At 36.0% G+C, this 15,333-nt stretch overlaps 1 protein-coding gene across 1 annotated transcript in view; it reads left to right on the top strand.

Moving 5' to 3' along the window:
* The window catches only part of AGBE (1,4-alpha-glucan-branching enzyme), a 122,111-nt gene that overhangs the window by 28,480 nt on the left and 78,298 nt on the right, over positions 1-15,333 (top strand). The window contains exon 5 of the mRNA XM_090388907.1: positions 8,381-8,525. Coding sequence (XP_090245033.1) covers positions 8,381-8,525 — 145 coding nt within the window. The remainder of the gene's footprint in view (positions 1-8,380; positions 8,526-15,333) is intronic.

Below are 15,333 nucleotides of genomic sequence, written 5' to 3'. Positions count from 1 at the left end.
TGAAAAATGTCTTTAATAGGAAGCTTCATATAATTAATCGGTAGTGAGTTATTATCTAATATATCCCAAAGAATATCTAATGTGTATTCAATATTTACATTCGTATATAACGAGGTAACATCCACTGGGAATAAATTATCATTACTGCCAAGTCTACAGTCCTTAAGGTTATTAAATAGGGTATTGCAGTTCTTAATCCCAAATTGTATTGCCTGCCTAAAGGGTTTTATAATGCTACATACATGTGTGGCCAAGAATGAAAATGCTGAGTTTCTGTAGGAAACAATAAGCCGAATAGGAAATCTGGTCTTATGTTATTTTACCTGACCGAAAAGTGCAGGAATATTGTATGTTCTGGCTTTCATTTCCTTTAACTGAGCCATAGTAATGTAGTCATATTCTTCTTTTTCTTGGTGATTCACTTCTACTTCTCTCTCTCTCTCTCTGTCTCGGGTTAATTCCGAAAATGGTTTTTTTGGCTTGTGCAGCATAAGCCTCATGCTTCCTTGCACCCTATGGCTAATAATTATAAGTGGAGGTATCTGATACAACTGACTAACTTATTAATATAATCAGGTTTATTGAGTATTATCACTATCTCCTTTATCAGTTTTCTGAATAATAGTGTCTTTATTTTCCCATGGTTCACGTAAAGCTGAACTGTCGTGTATTCAATTTAGGAACTTGCATTTCTTTTATGTTATTCACCACCTGGTTAACGTTGAATAAATAAATATTTTTGTGGAACAGTATGAAGTCCAAATTTGATATCAATTACATACTGTTTTTGAGATGGTAAATTGTAATTTGATCCTTTGATAAAAGTGAAATCTGGTCTTGTGATAGCGTATACGAGGAAAGATTTGTAACCTGTTGATATGTCGGTTCGTTGAATGTTAGGTGGAGGGGGTGTTCGCGAACTAGCTGAAGTATTCTGTGGTAGACCGTTGTGCATATGTGTGGGATCTTTACACAACTCGTATGCATTTGGTCGCAAGCTCACACCAATGTTTTAGAACTCGTATGAACGTGTCTTGATCCTCCCAGTAATGTATTCAGTTTGTTAACGTGTCTGTTTTTTATTTCTGAGGCTCATGCTTCACTTTGCGACGAATTAAAAAATTATCTGCATCCTAATGATTGGTCTGAATTGAAGACCTCCATGGATCTGCGACGTGAAGCACAGGCCTCAGAAATAAAAAACAGACATGTTAAAAAATTGAATACATTATCAGGATGGTCAAGACACATTCATACGAGGTCTAACACATTGTCGCGAACTTGTGACCAAACACATGCGAGTTGTGTGATAACCTCCCCCACACGCACAACGGTCTACCACAGAATACTTCAGCTAGTTCATGAACACCCCCTCGCCCAACATTCAATGAACCGACATATCAACAGGTTACAAATCTTTCCTCGTATACACTATTGCAGGACCAGATTTATCCAAAGGATTAAATTATAGTGCGTAATTGATGTTGAATTTGGTCTTCGTAATATTTCGCAAAAAGATTTATTTATTCAACAAGTTAACCAGGTGGTGAATAACATAAAAGAAATGCGACTTCCTAAATTGAATACACACGACAGTTAAGCTTTACATGAACTTCGGGAAAATAAAGACATTATTATTCAGAGAGCTGATAAAGGATATACAGTGGTAATACTCAATAAACCCGATTATATTAATAAGTTAGACTCAGTTGTATCAGACATCTCCAATTATCTTGAAGTAGATCCGGCACTATTTACCAATTTGGTCAATCAATACAATAAAACGTTAACCACGTATCGAAAAAACGACTACATTACTATGGCTCAGTTAAAGGAAGTAAAGGCCAGAACATACAATATTCCTGCACTTTTCGGTCAGGTAAAATAACATAAGACTGGATTTCCTATTTGGCCTGTTGTTTCCTACAGAAACTCGGCATTTTTATCCTTGGCTACACATGTATATAGCATTATAAAACCCTTTAGACAGACGATACAATCTAGGATTAAAAATTACGATACACTATTTAATAACCTTAAGGACTGTAGACTTGGCGGTAATGATAATTTATTCTTACTAGATGTTACCTCGTTATATATACGAATCAGCATTTACATTTGTTATATACGAATGTAAACGCTGAATACACATTAGATATTCTTTGAGATATGTTAAATAATAACTCGATACTGATTAATTATATGAAACTACTTATTAAGGAAATTTTTCATTTAATTAAACTTTTAGTTGAAGCCAACTATATCGCCTTTCGTAACAAAGTATATAAACAAATTTTTGATTTGCCTGATTAAGCCTGTGTGGCCTAATGGCCTGGGATTAAGCCTGAGTGGCCTAATATCGGAGATCTATCTCTCAATGATTGAACGTATACATTTGGCGCCTTTTTTACCCCGTATCACATACTAAGGGAGGTATTTAGACGACGTTCTGGTCATTACCGATAGTAGCACTATCCAAGACATTTTACATTCGTTTAATAATATTCATTTTAGAGTCAAATTTATATTGGAGAGGGAGAATACAGATACTAAGTCATTAAATTTTCTAAATTTCACACTTACTTGGGATGCGTATAAAATCCAATTTAACATCTATCGAAAACCTACAAACACCAGTATGCTTCTGTGTTATAACAGCTATCACCCATTCACCTACAAAAGATCGATTATCTTTAATCAATTTCTCAATGCTTATAAATATTCAACTTCGGAATCTGTTTTGGACTCAGAAATACAAATATTAACCAGCAGATTCTTAAACAGGGCTTACCCACTTGCTACAATAGACAGAATTAGGATACAAGCTAAGGATAGAATACAAAAAAATACACCAACCAACAATGGTAATATCAAAAAATACTTTATTTATTTAACACTGGCACAAACAACTTAACAGATTTTTTAAAGATACTGATTTAAAATTGTAGCCAAGCTAATACGGAAATTACACACTATACTGAACAATTGCTCAGCCCTTTCGTCGTTCGCAATACAAATAAATGACGCAGTATACAACATTTCTTGCAGTGATTGCGACTCATCTTATTAGGGTTCTAAGCGGTTTCCTCCGAACACGGCCTCAGTTCGTGCTTTTCATTCAGTGGTGCCAGAATTAGCCTTTCATGCCATTAATGAAAAACACTTTTTTTTTTTTTTAACGAGACCAAAATAATTAAGTGTCCAATGTAATTATACGACTTAATTACAGAAACTATCGAAATTAAATTACACAAGAATTCTGTTAATGTTCGCCGGCCATTTCTAATCTTCTACTCGTAGTCCTTTACGCTCATGCGTGAAGACAAATAATCCCTATTTAAATTCCACGCTCACCCCTATTCGGTAATTTTCATTCCTGTGATCACGACATATGGTCAAAAAGCATCGTCAGCTTCAGGAAGGAAAATCGTTTTGCAATTTTTTTCGTTAAATTAAATTTTTATTTAATTTTTAATTGTGTTCATTTGATTTTTAGTTATTGTTAATTATTTCTTAATGTAATGTAAGTTTTTCGATTTTTTAAGTGTTTTCGTTTTAATTTCTAGAAAGTATCATAAAGAAGTGTTCTGCGTATCATACTGAGGTAAACTTCTCTTATTCTTTTAAAAATATTAAAAGGACTTTATATCAGAAGATATAACAAGACAAGAACAAAAAAGATGAATCTTCAAATGTTTCATCCCAAAAAACGCTCTCAAACTTTGTAGGAGGAAAAAGTTAATGAAATTTGATTGATGAAAAACCTTGACTTGTTTCCATGCTAATGAGAAACTAAAGAATGGGCTTCTATTAGAATGGGCAGCAAAGTGATGGAGATTTCCAGGACTGCTGGGAGTCATAGTGGAACGAGTAAATACATGGGCTGTGTTAGAGTGGCTAGGAGCAGGAACAGGTGCATGTATACTTTCATGTGCACCAATGCTAGGAGTATAGTTAATAAATTTGATGAGCTTGAAGTGCTAGTCAAGACATCAAAGGTAGATATTGTTGGGATATCAGAGACATGGTGTCACACAGATATAGGCAGTGCAGAGCTGGAATTTGGGGAGTACAATGTGTATAGGAAGGGAGGAGGGGTTACACTGTTAGTTAAGAAACACATAAAATCTAAGGCAGCGTTTCCCAAACTTTCTGAGCCCACGCCTCCTTTGACCTGTAAAATTTTCCTGGTGCCTCCCTTGAAGTAAAACATCCATAATTATGCAATTTCTAGTTCTTCGGCAAAACTAGAGTTTCTCCTATTGTGTGTGGTTTTTTACATTTCGCAATTCTGTAAGAAACGTGGTACGACGCTAGCAATGCATTTTATGGAACAGAAACTATTTTTTTTTAAAGGTTTGCTTTTGTTTATTAAACTCATGTATATATTTTTTTATTTATATATGTTATGTTATGAAAATTACATTTCTGTTAAACTTTTTGCACCTCCTTTTGCTAGTTCGCGCCTCCCAGTTTGGAAATCGCTGATCTAAGGAAGTGCATCCAATTGATGCTGGTGGACAATGCAGTGTTGAGTCTGTTTGGCGTGAAATAAGCACTGCGAAAGGAAAAATGAGAGTAGGTATGTGTTATAGGCCTAATGAATCTGATGAGTATATGAGTAATTGTGCAGAGAAATAGAGTGGGCCAGTAAATCAGAATGGCTTATAATGGGAGATTTTAACTTTCCATATATTGACTGGAACTTGTGGATTGGCCACTTGCACACTAGCAAGACTTTTGTGGATTTATTGGATGACTGTTTTCTACAGCAACATGTTTGAGAGGCAACCAGAGGGAGTAATACTCTTGATCTGATTATCAGTAGTGATTCTTCATGCATGAAGAACCTGCAGATAAAGGAACCACTGGGTGACAGTCATCACAATGTATTGATGTGGGAATTATTTAAAGATGTAATTATTTATTGTGAATCAGTGTATGTGACACATTTCACTGATTATTCAACTTCACATTTTTTTGTTGTGAAATTCTGTCATTTTGGAAGTCCTTGTGGTAACCCCTAGCATTGTCACTGTTGTGGGTATTATTGCATCAGACAATCATGTAATCAATCACTGCCTGAAATAAAGATTTTTTTTTTTTTTTTTTTTAACTACCATCAAGGCTAAAGGTAAGGGCTTTTGCTTTCGTAAAGGTGACTACAGAGGTGGTAGTAGTGGTAGTAGTAGTAGTGGCACATGATGCAAGAAAGCAAGTGTAGGAGCTTATGCAGCATCAGCCAAAAAAAAAAATCACACCATTCCCTCCAAATGCCTGTCCAGTTCCTCCTTAAATTTATTTAACCTATCAACTTCCACAACGACAGATGGAAGTTTGTTCCAGCAATTAACCACCCGCTGGCTAAAGGCAAATTTCCGCACATCTATTCTACATCTGTCCTTTCTTAATTTGAATTTATACCCCCTCAGGTTCGTAATCTGAGCAAGAGGAAGCATCCCATCAGAATTGAGCCTGCTCAACCCATTCAAGGCCTTATACACCTCACTTAGCATCATTTTAATATAGCCATCTACCAAAGTAGTTAAATTAATTAATTAAATTGGCATCATTCACAATATATCTCATATTGTGAATTAGATATAACCAAAATGATGCTAATTTAATTAATTAATTTAACTACTTTTGTAGATGGCTATGTTAAAATGATGCTTTTGCACTAACCTATATGTTAGTCATTCTACCTCGTAGAATGAGGCCTTTGACCTTAAATATTTTATGTACAATAATACTGTAATACTGAATGTCTATTTTATAATAATAAAATACATTTGGTATTGTAAATTTCTTATAACAAATGTATTTTTACTGAAGAATTTCTTATAGAGAAACAAATTTGGAATATAATACTAAATAGGGAATAGCTTGGTTGCATGATCAGTCTCCCATGTACACCTATAGCATCAATAAGAGTGATGTCAGGTCATCAGCTATGCCTGTAGGGATTTCATGATCTACATGATGGAGTTTTACTACCTTTGCAGTTTACTATCTAGGTTAAAAAAATGTCACAATGAAAACTTTTAAAAAATCACCAGAAATTTAATTAAAAAGTAGACAGCAGTTCTTAATGCAAATTTTTCTATAATGCACCATTATAAGGTGTAACAGATGGCTTTAAAAAAAAGGTGGTTAGCTTACGGCAAATATATAATTAAGCATGAATTTTTAGGTCAAAAAAAGTAGAAGTCAACTTATACATCAGAATATATAGTAATTTTTCTGTGTTTTTATTTATATTTCAATTAACTTTTTTAAGCATTAATAAAACATTTAAGGTATTTAAATGTTTTATAGTAATCTTTAAGCCGACCGGGCTAGCCGAGTGGGTAAAGTACCTGCCCGGTAACCCAAAGGTCGCGGGTTCGATTCCCGCCTCGGGCTTGGATCAAAGTACTTCAAAAACCTTGGGAGGTGCAATATGGCCACAGAAGCCGATGCGCCAACAACTACCAAATCAAAAAAAAAAAAAAAAAAAAAAAAGTAATCTTTAATGTAAAAAATAAAGCAAATTAAAGCTCAAGATGATGTTTGAAACTATATAAATGTAAACTATTTGTACTGTCATCCATTTTTAAAAAGATTAAAATGAAATTGTAAACATAATATAATTTCTTGCATGCACTGACCAAGTGAAAAGAACTTTAATACTAAGCGAGAGCGTATACACTGTAAAACATAAAATGGAAACTGACATAAGGCACAGATATTCAAGAGACAACATATATATTAAATTTAGCACAAACAAAGAGCACAACAATAGTAGCTTTTGGCTACTGTATGTAGCCTTTATCAACTAACTGAGCACTGTAAAGCAGTGGTTTTATGTGTGTGGTTGACCCCCCACTCCTCCACGATCTCACTTGCTTACATACTTGAAAGTTAACCACACACACATAAAAACCACTGCTTTTCAGTGCTCAGTTAGTTGATAAAGGCTACCAGGAGCCAAAATCTACTATTGTTGTATTCTTTGTTTGTGCTAATTTTATCTCTCTCTCTCTCTTAAATATCTATGCCTTGTGTCAGTTTCCATTTTATGTTTTACTTTCATGTGCTCTCTCGCATAGTATTGAAGTTCTTTTCGCTTGGTTGGTGCGTGCAAGAAATTATATTATGTATCTAACCCAAGACCTCATGCGGTTATAAAAATCAATTTTGAATGCCTTTGTGATATTTTTCTGAACACATTTCTGGATTTCACGACCATAAAACAATAAAAACAATTTGCACTTTCTGGTTTATTGGTCTTTTCTGTTAGTGCAATCAATTATAAACAGGTAGTAAACTCTGTGTTATTGCATTTGTGAAAATACCGATAGCTGGAATTGTGTGGGTTTTTACATTATGTGAAATGCCTTTCCCCTTCACTGAAATCTTCATTCCTTTTTTTTTTTAAGCTTTGTAAACTTGTTACTCCACACAAATCGTGTTAGTTACAATCTCACTTGCACATATTGTGTTAGTTGCAATTTGTGCATGCTGTTAAAAAATGCTTATGCATGCTGTCTTGAAATGTATAAAGAAAAGAGAAGATTATCTTGGAAACAAATGCCTCTTGAAGCATTTCTGAAGAAGACGACTCCTTGTGCAACAAACCAACAACGAGTACCGAGCCAACAATGAGTGATTAGCGAGTGTGCATTTAGTTAACAATGATGAAGAATAAACATTCTTTAACATTTTTAAGTCATAAATAATTTCTTTATTATTATAATTTGCTTGATTTTACAGGCTGTGTTTTCATTTCTGTTGATAAATCAATCATTATTTAAACATAAGCCAGTTAGTTAACTAATTTAATCCCTGTTTTTAACATTATATCTATGGGAAATAAATTCCTCCTTTAAGAGCGTCGCGCTAGGAATGAATTAACTCGTAAAGTCAGCAACCCCAGGGGCTCTCATTTGGTGAGTATGGGCTTGGCACACCCAGGATTCTGAGCTGGATATCAATATTATTTTCCTTCTTGATGATTCTCTCTCTCTCTCTCTCTCTCTCTCTCTCTCTCTCTCTCTCTCTCTCTCTCTCTCTCTCTCTCAGGGTAACTCAATTTTTTTGGCTTGTGCAGCATAAGCTTCAGGTTTCCTTGCACCATATGGCTAATAATAACTACCTGTGTATATCTACTTATATTATACTGCAATAAACATGGACAAATTTCATTCTGTTCTGAAATTGACATTTTTAGAATTAATTTATGCTGTTGTTATCAAGAGTTTACAGAATATAGTTGTATATTTTGTTCATTTGTGTCCATGTTATAGAAGTTCTATAGAAGTCTGTGTTTAATGATAATAATTATATCTTCTTATATTCTTTTTCTACATTATGAAAACAGTAAAACTTTTAATTACAGAGGTACCAATTTAAACATCCAAAAGTTCCAAAACCAAGGGCTCTTAGAGTATATGAAGCTCATGTTGGAATATCTGGAGAAGAGTGTGGTATAGCCAGCTATAATTATTTTAGTGAAAATGTTATTCCACGTATTGCTAAACAAGGTAGATAAAAAAAATTGTTATTACTTCAGTTTTTTGTAGAAAATTATTAAATTAAATTAAGTCTTTCAGATATAACTTTAATGTGCAGTGGGCCTTCAATATCCATCATTAATTGGATATTAATGATGCATATTGAGTTTCTGAAAAGTGTGATGGATAACGAAATGACTGATATGATAAACTCACCTGTTACGATGATAAATGGAAAGTTTTTTAAACCTGGGCATTGAACTCATTTTTCAGATATATAAATAATAATTTTTATTTTACCTACATTGAACATATTAATATACTCCTTGAAGGATGAATTACTTTCAGTCTACTTACTGGGAATTTTAAATCTGAAGTTGAGGGCTGCAAATTCCTGGCAGGTTCATCCATCTTCTTGAAGGGGAATATGGAGCTGATTGCATCCTGGTTTTCCCTTTCATTTTAAGCTTCCTTGTAGCAATTAAGACCAGCAGAAATGAATCTTTGTTTACTACAGAGATTCAAGATTCCTCTGCATTTGGGACAGCCTCCAAGGTCATTTTGAGATCTCTCTCTCTCCATTCAGATACTCATCTAAAAACTCCTTCATTGCCTTTCGTTGCTCACAGAATTACATCATTGTAGAAGTTGTTAATTTCTTTTTGTCAATCTCTTCATCAGCTAATTTCTCTGAGGGCTTAGATTTGCTGCTGTCTGAACCAGGTCTGCAGTGCTTAGCTTTTCTGTATGAACCACCAACAGTTATTCAACATCGTAGGCCTCTGATTCCAAACTTACTGGCTACCCAGCTTAACATTCCTTTCGTGCATTTTGGTGGGGGGGGGTGAGTTCCTCTTTGAATCCAGGGAAATCAGTGACACATGCAGACCATAACATCTTTTGTATAGCATTCATACTTTGCAAACTGACTTCATCACAAGCAGTTGCAATGTTGTTTTCACCTTGACACCAAGCATTTCCCACATTCCCTAAAGTGGGCTTTTCTTTTTCCCATTAGTTTGATTTCCAAGAATGATTTTGTATATTGGAAAAGAAGATACCTTTCATCATTCTGTTTCCATCATTCCATTGCTGGTTCATCTCTTCAAGGTTGTTGTGTGACCTGGAACATTGTTAAAGATCCCATTGCCTTTTCTGGTAAGTTGTTCTTTGTGAATTGGTATAGAAGGCATTAAGAAAATGGCAGAATCACTGAGAATAAGGCAGTGGTAAATCATTCTTTCTTTTTGAATTCCATAAATATTTACCATAGTGGTAAACAATTGGTTTTACTTGAAATCCCAAACATCCCAAGCTGCATTAGCAAAGGCACGTGATTCAAGAAAGCAAGCTTAAATAGCATCAGCCAAAAAAAAAAAAAAAACACACACACCCTTCTCATTTCATCCATCCACTCACTCCAAATGTTTGTCTAGTTCTATCTTGAATCTATTTAAGCTATCAACTTCTACGACAGATGGAAGTTTGTTCCAGTAATCAATCACCCACTGGCTAAAGGCAAACTTCTGCACACATATCCTACAACTGCCTTTCTTCAATTTAAATTTATGCCCTCTCAGGCAATTATTCTGAGCAAGAGGAAGAATCCCATCAGCATTCAGCATGCTCAAACGATTCAAGGCTTTATATACCTCACTCCACCTCACAGGTGCCTAGTCTCCAGACACTGTAATTTGCAAAACTTAAGCCTTTCTTTATAAGAGCAACACTTTGTTCCATTCACCAAACTTGTTACCCTTCTCTGTACTTGTTCCAACAACTCTACATCCTTAAAATGAGGCTTCCAGATCTGCATACAATACTCAAGGTGTGGCCTGACCATTGCCTTATACAAGAGGACAATCACCTCCTTTTCCCTGCTAGAAAAATTCCTGTATATCATTGACAAGACGCCATGAGCTACTCTTGCAGCCCGTCTGCACTGCTCAGAAAACTTCATATCTGCCTGCACAATTATGCCCAGGTCCTTTCCATTCTCTACCACTGTCTGTGTTACCACAGAGTTGATATGTTACTCTGGGTTACTGCTTGCCATATGCAGTACTTTACATTTGTCAATGTTAAACTTCAGTTGCCACCTTTCAGCCCATCTGCTGAACTTTTATAGATCCTGTTGCAGCAGCATACTGTCATTAGTGTCATTAACAACCCTGCCGACCTTCGTACCGTCTGAAAACTTGGACATTAAGCCTGATATATCATCATGAATATCATTAATAAATACAGAAAACAACAATGGATCCAACACTGAACCCTGGAGGACTCCACTTATAACATTAGTCCCTGAAGAGCAGTGTCCATTGATTACCACTCTCTGTCTTCTCCCACTCAACCATTCCTTTTTCCATAGCAGCAGTTTGCCTCCAATGCTACCTGCTCTAATTTGTGCAACAGTATCAAAAGCCTTTCTAAGATCCAAATATATGATATCAAAATTATTCTTTGCATCCAGTTCCTTTATGACCACATTATAGTATCCAGTCAAATTGGTCAGACAAGACTTCTCCTTAAGAAACCCATGCTGTGTCCGAGTTATAACTGAAGTCTTGTCTAGATGATCCTGCAATGCTTCTTTAACCGGTGCTTCCATTAATTTTCCTGGAACAGAAGTTAAACTAACAGGTCTGTAATTACCTGTGTCTCCCTTTGATCCTCCTTTGTGGATTGGGGTCACATTTGCACATTTCCAGTCCATGGGTACCTCCTCTGAGTCCAAGGAAGCTCTCATAATTATGGCTAAGGGTTTTCTTACTTCCTTTGCTGCCCCCTTTAATATAACCTGATAGATTCCATCCACCCCAGGTACCTCTCTTATGTTTATCTTCAACAATTTCTCCTCCACTTTACTCTCAGTTATTACAAGATTATATAGCTTACTGCCAGAGTTTAATACACCTCTGGCATTACCCTCCCTGAATAACTCCTCATGTGTGAATGTAGATGCAAAGTATTCATTTATTTTGTTAGCTACCTGAGCAGGATCATCAACAGTTGAACCATCAATATCAAGTGGACCAATCTTATTCCTCCCCTTCCTTCTAGAGATTACATAAGTAAAGAACTCTTTGCTGTTTTTCTTTACATCCTTTGCCAAAGATTTCTCGTAATCTGCCTTTGCCTGCCTAACCTTCTTTGTGACTTGGTTACAGACCAGCTTTTATCTATCATAGGCTTCCGTGTCACCTGTTAATGTATCCCATGCATTTTTCTTCTCTGCCACATGTCTAATTAGTTCATCTGACATCCATTTAGGCCTAAATCTTGAACAATATTTCTTAGTTGGTATGAGAAGTTAGTAGCTTCCAAGATTAATTCTTTGAATGCTTCCCATTTTGAATTTGCTGTTGGTAACATCATCAGTTGGTCCCACCATATAGAATTTAATACTGTCTCAGACCACCGTAGTCACCTTTGCCAAAGCAAAAACCCTTTCCTTTACCCTTGATGGTAGTTACCTCTTTGAGTAAATCCCACTTCAGCACACTGTGATCACTGCCACCTCGTGGTTCCTTTATCTGCAAATTCTTAATGCATGAAGAATCACTACTGATAATCAGATCAAGAATATTACTCCCTCTAGTTGCCTCCTGAACATGCTGCTGCTGTAGAAAAAAATCATTCAGTTAATCCACAAAAGCCTTGCTTTTGTGGATTTATTGGATGATTGTTGTCTGTCTTCATTTCTTTGAAGAAGCCAGTAGATTCTTTGATGACTTATGATAACAAGAGCTCTTCTCTTCCTTCATGATGAAAGTTCTAGTAGATATCTTCCAGAACAGCCCCATTTCATCAATATTCCAGAACAGCCCCATTTCATCAATATTGAAGACTTGTTTAGGATTGTATCGAAGCTCAAACTTTTTGTCGTTTGAATATCAGCACTTTCTGAATCATAACCAAATGTATTAACATTAGTAAAGTCAAAAAAAAGAAAGAAAAGAAAATCAGTAGGATACCAGGATTAAAAAAAAAAATTGTCTATACAATTCTTTCCACTCTTACCTCTTTTCACCTCCAGGAGGTAGCAGTCCAACTACTTCTTAAATTACAATAGATTGTCAACCTCAACCTCAGGGATGCAATTTATTCCAGTAGTTGATGACAGAATAGGCAATTATAAACTTTCCGAAGTCTAGCCTGTTAGTTTTTCTCAATGCAAAAACTAATAGACTAGACTGCTTTTTTTTTTTTTTTTTTTTTTTGTCCCAGTATGATATTCTATGTTGTTCAATTTTCGGCTCTTCCCTTCACCCTCAATGTCTTATACATCTCAGTTGGATAGTTCCCACCATCTGAATTATGACTGGTTTTGTTGTTCTGTAACCCACATTCAGGGCCAGATTTAAATTTGTTGTGGCCTTAAGCTATAACATGTATGAGGCCCTTCTCTCTTACAGTCAACCTGTGACAATATTAAAAAAGGATTTTTTTTTTTTTTTTTAAGATGGATTGAGGCCCCTTGTAATGTGAGGCCCTAAGCTGTAGCTTGTTTAGCTTTTATGTAAATCTGGCCCCACCCACATCTTTGTAGCCTTTCCATCCATGTTCACACCTGATATCAAATTCTCAATTTTCAGCCTCAAATCAAGCAATAATTTTCAATTTCACTTTCAAAGTGGAGATTACTTTTAGCTTTCTACTTTTTCATTTGAATTCACAGAAAGAAGCACTGCGTTTGTTGCAAAAATAAAGTAAATAAGAGACAAAATCAGCAGACAGCTGGTTTGAGAACGTCTAACCAGGGGCTTAGAGGGGAACAGGTATCCTGTGTGTTATCAGACACTCAGCCTAAAACACTGATGGATCCAATATCTCTCTATTACAGAAGATTTAGGAGAAGTCCGGTTGGCCTGCCTCCCTAAAATCCACTCATGCACACCTTCTCGATGGTAAGCCCTGTTATGTCACTTAGGTGGCAACGAACGTGTAGAGTGGTTCTCTTCAAGACGCCTGGTCAGCGTGAAGAGGAAAAGACCAAACCCTCCAGCAATGAGAGCACAACAATACAAATGGCCCTCAGTCCCCAGCAGCTTTCACTCTCCCTCTTACGGCAGCGAGAGGATCAGAGTGGAAGCAGAGGGTGCTAAGAATCTCTGGGTACGACCAGGCTGCCATGCACGGAAATTGAACTTGGCCTGTTATAACATACGATCACTCATCGGTGAAGACAGGATATTAGAGCTGGAAAAGGAATTAGAAAATGTGAATTGGAATATCATCGGTTTGGCTGAAACAAGAAGAAGAAATGAATCACTTATAAGTTTATCAAGTGGAAATCTGCTGTACACCAATGGAAACAGTGAAAGGAGTGAAGGTGGAGTTGGGTTTCTGGTCCATAAAGATTTTAAAAACAACATTTTGGAATTCAAAAGTACATCACCAAGGGTGTCAAGACTAATACTCAAGATTTCTAAGAGGTACAAGCTAAAGATTATAATGATTTATGCACCAACATCGAGCCATGATGATGAAGAGGTTGAAGAAATGTACACTGAAATTGAGTCTTCTAGATGAGCAGAAAACCCACTACACTATTATTATGGGGGACTTCAATGCTAAGGTTGGAAAAAGGCAAAACAGCGCAGAAAGAGGAACTATAGGAAATTTTGGAATTGGTGAAAGAAATAAAAGAGGTGAAAGACTTGTGGAATTTGCAGAATCTCAAGGAATGTCAGTAATGAACACTTTTTTTTTCAAGAAAAGGGTGAACAGAAAGTGGACATGGAAGAGTCCAAATGGATTAACAACTAATGAAATCGACTTCATCCTCACTAACAGAAGAGAAGATATATTGTGAATGATGTTACCGTCCTGAATAAGGTAAATGTTGGAAGTGATCACAGAATGGTAAGATGTACATTTGATATAGATGTAGGAAAGGAAAAAACTGACTCGAGTAAATAATACAAAGGTCTTTGAGATAACAGAGGAGGAGAAAAAGCAGTATGTACTGGAACTTAAGAACAAGTTTGAGCTTCTGCAGACTGCTCAGGACCAAGATATCGACGAGGAATATTACAACTTTCTGAAAGTGATAAAGCCCAAGAAACCTATAGGGAAACAGAAATCCAAAGAAGAAAAAAATTAGTCAAGAAACACTTGTCATGATGAACCAAAGACGACAAATGAAGAGCAAGAAAAACACTGACAGGGAGAAAATTGAGTATACTGAGTTATGCAAAGCCATTAGAAAGAGACTCAGAGAGGACATAAGAAGATTTAACACAAGAAAAGTAGAACAAGCATTAAGGGAAAACAAAGGATTGAAAACAGCAGAGAAGGCATAATTCAAATAGCAGAAGACTACTATAGAGAATTATACAAGGAGCGAGGGAATGATACCAGCAGTGGGGAAGATGGATTGCAAAGTAGCAACACATGTGACATACCCGATATTCTTCCTGATGAGGTAGAACATGCATTGAAGAAAATGAAGAATCGGAAAGCCCCGGGGGAAGATGAAGTTACTGTAGAGTTGTTAAAATTGGGAGGAAGAGACATAACACAAAAACTGGCAAGGCTCTTCACAAAGTGCATTAGAAAAGGTGTGATGCCTAAGCAGTGGAATAATGCAATCATAGTTTTGCTGCATAAGAAAGGAGATAAATGAGAAATTGGAAATTATAGACCAATTAGCTTGTTATCCCATATCTACAAGTTGTTCACAAGGGTCATTACTAACAGATTAGAAAGAATACTTGATGAGAATCAACCGAAAGAGCAAGCTGGCTTTAGGACAGGATTCTCAACTATGGATCACCTTCACGTAATATCACAGCTAATGGAGAAAGCAAATGAATATAAAACACCATTATGC

The sequence above is a fragment of the Mastigoproctus giganteus genome, chromosome 14 (assembly GCF_048544385.1).
Source record: "Mastigoproctus giganteus isolate SK-2022 chromosome 14, ASM4854438v1, whole genome shotgun sequence".
Classification (NCBI taxonomy): domain Eukaryota; kingdom Metazoa; phylum Arthropoda; class Arachnida; order Uropygi; family Thelyphonidae; genus Mastigoproctus; species Mastigoproctus giganteus.
This window is presented reverse-complemented; position numbering and strand designations above follow the sequence as displayed.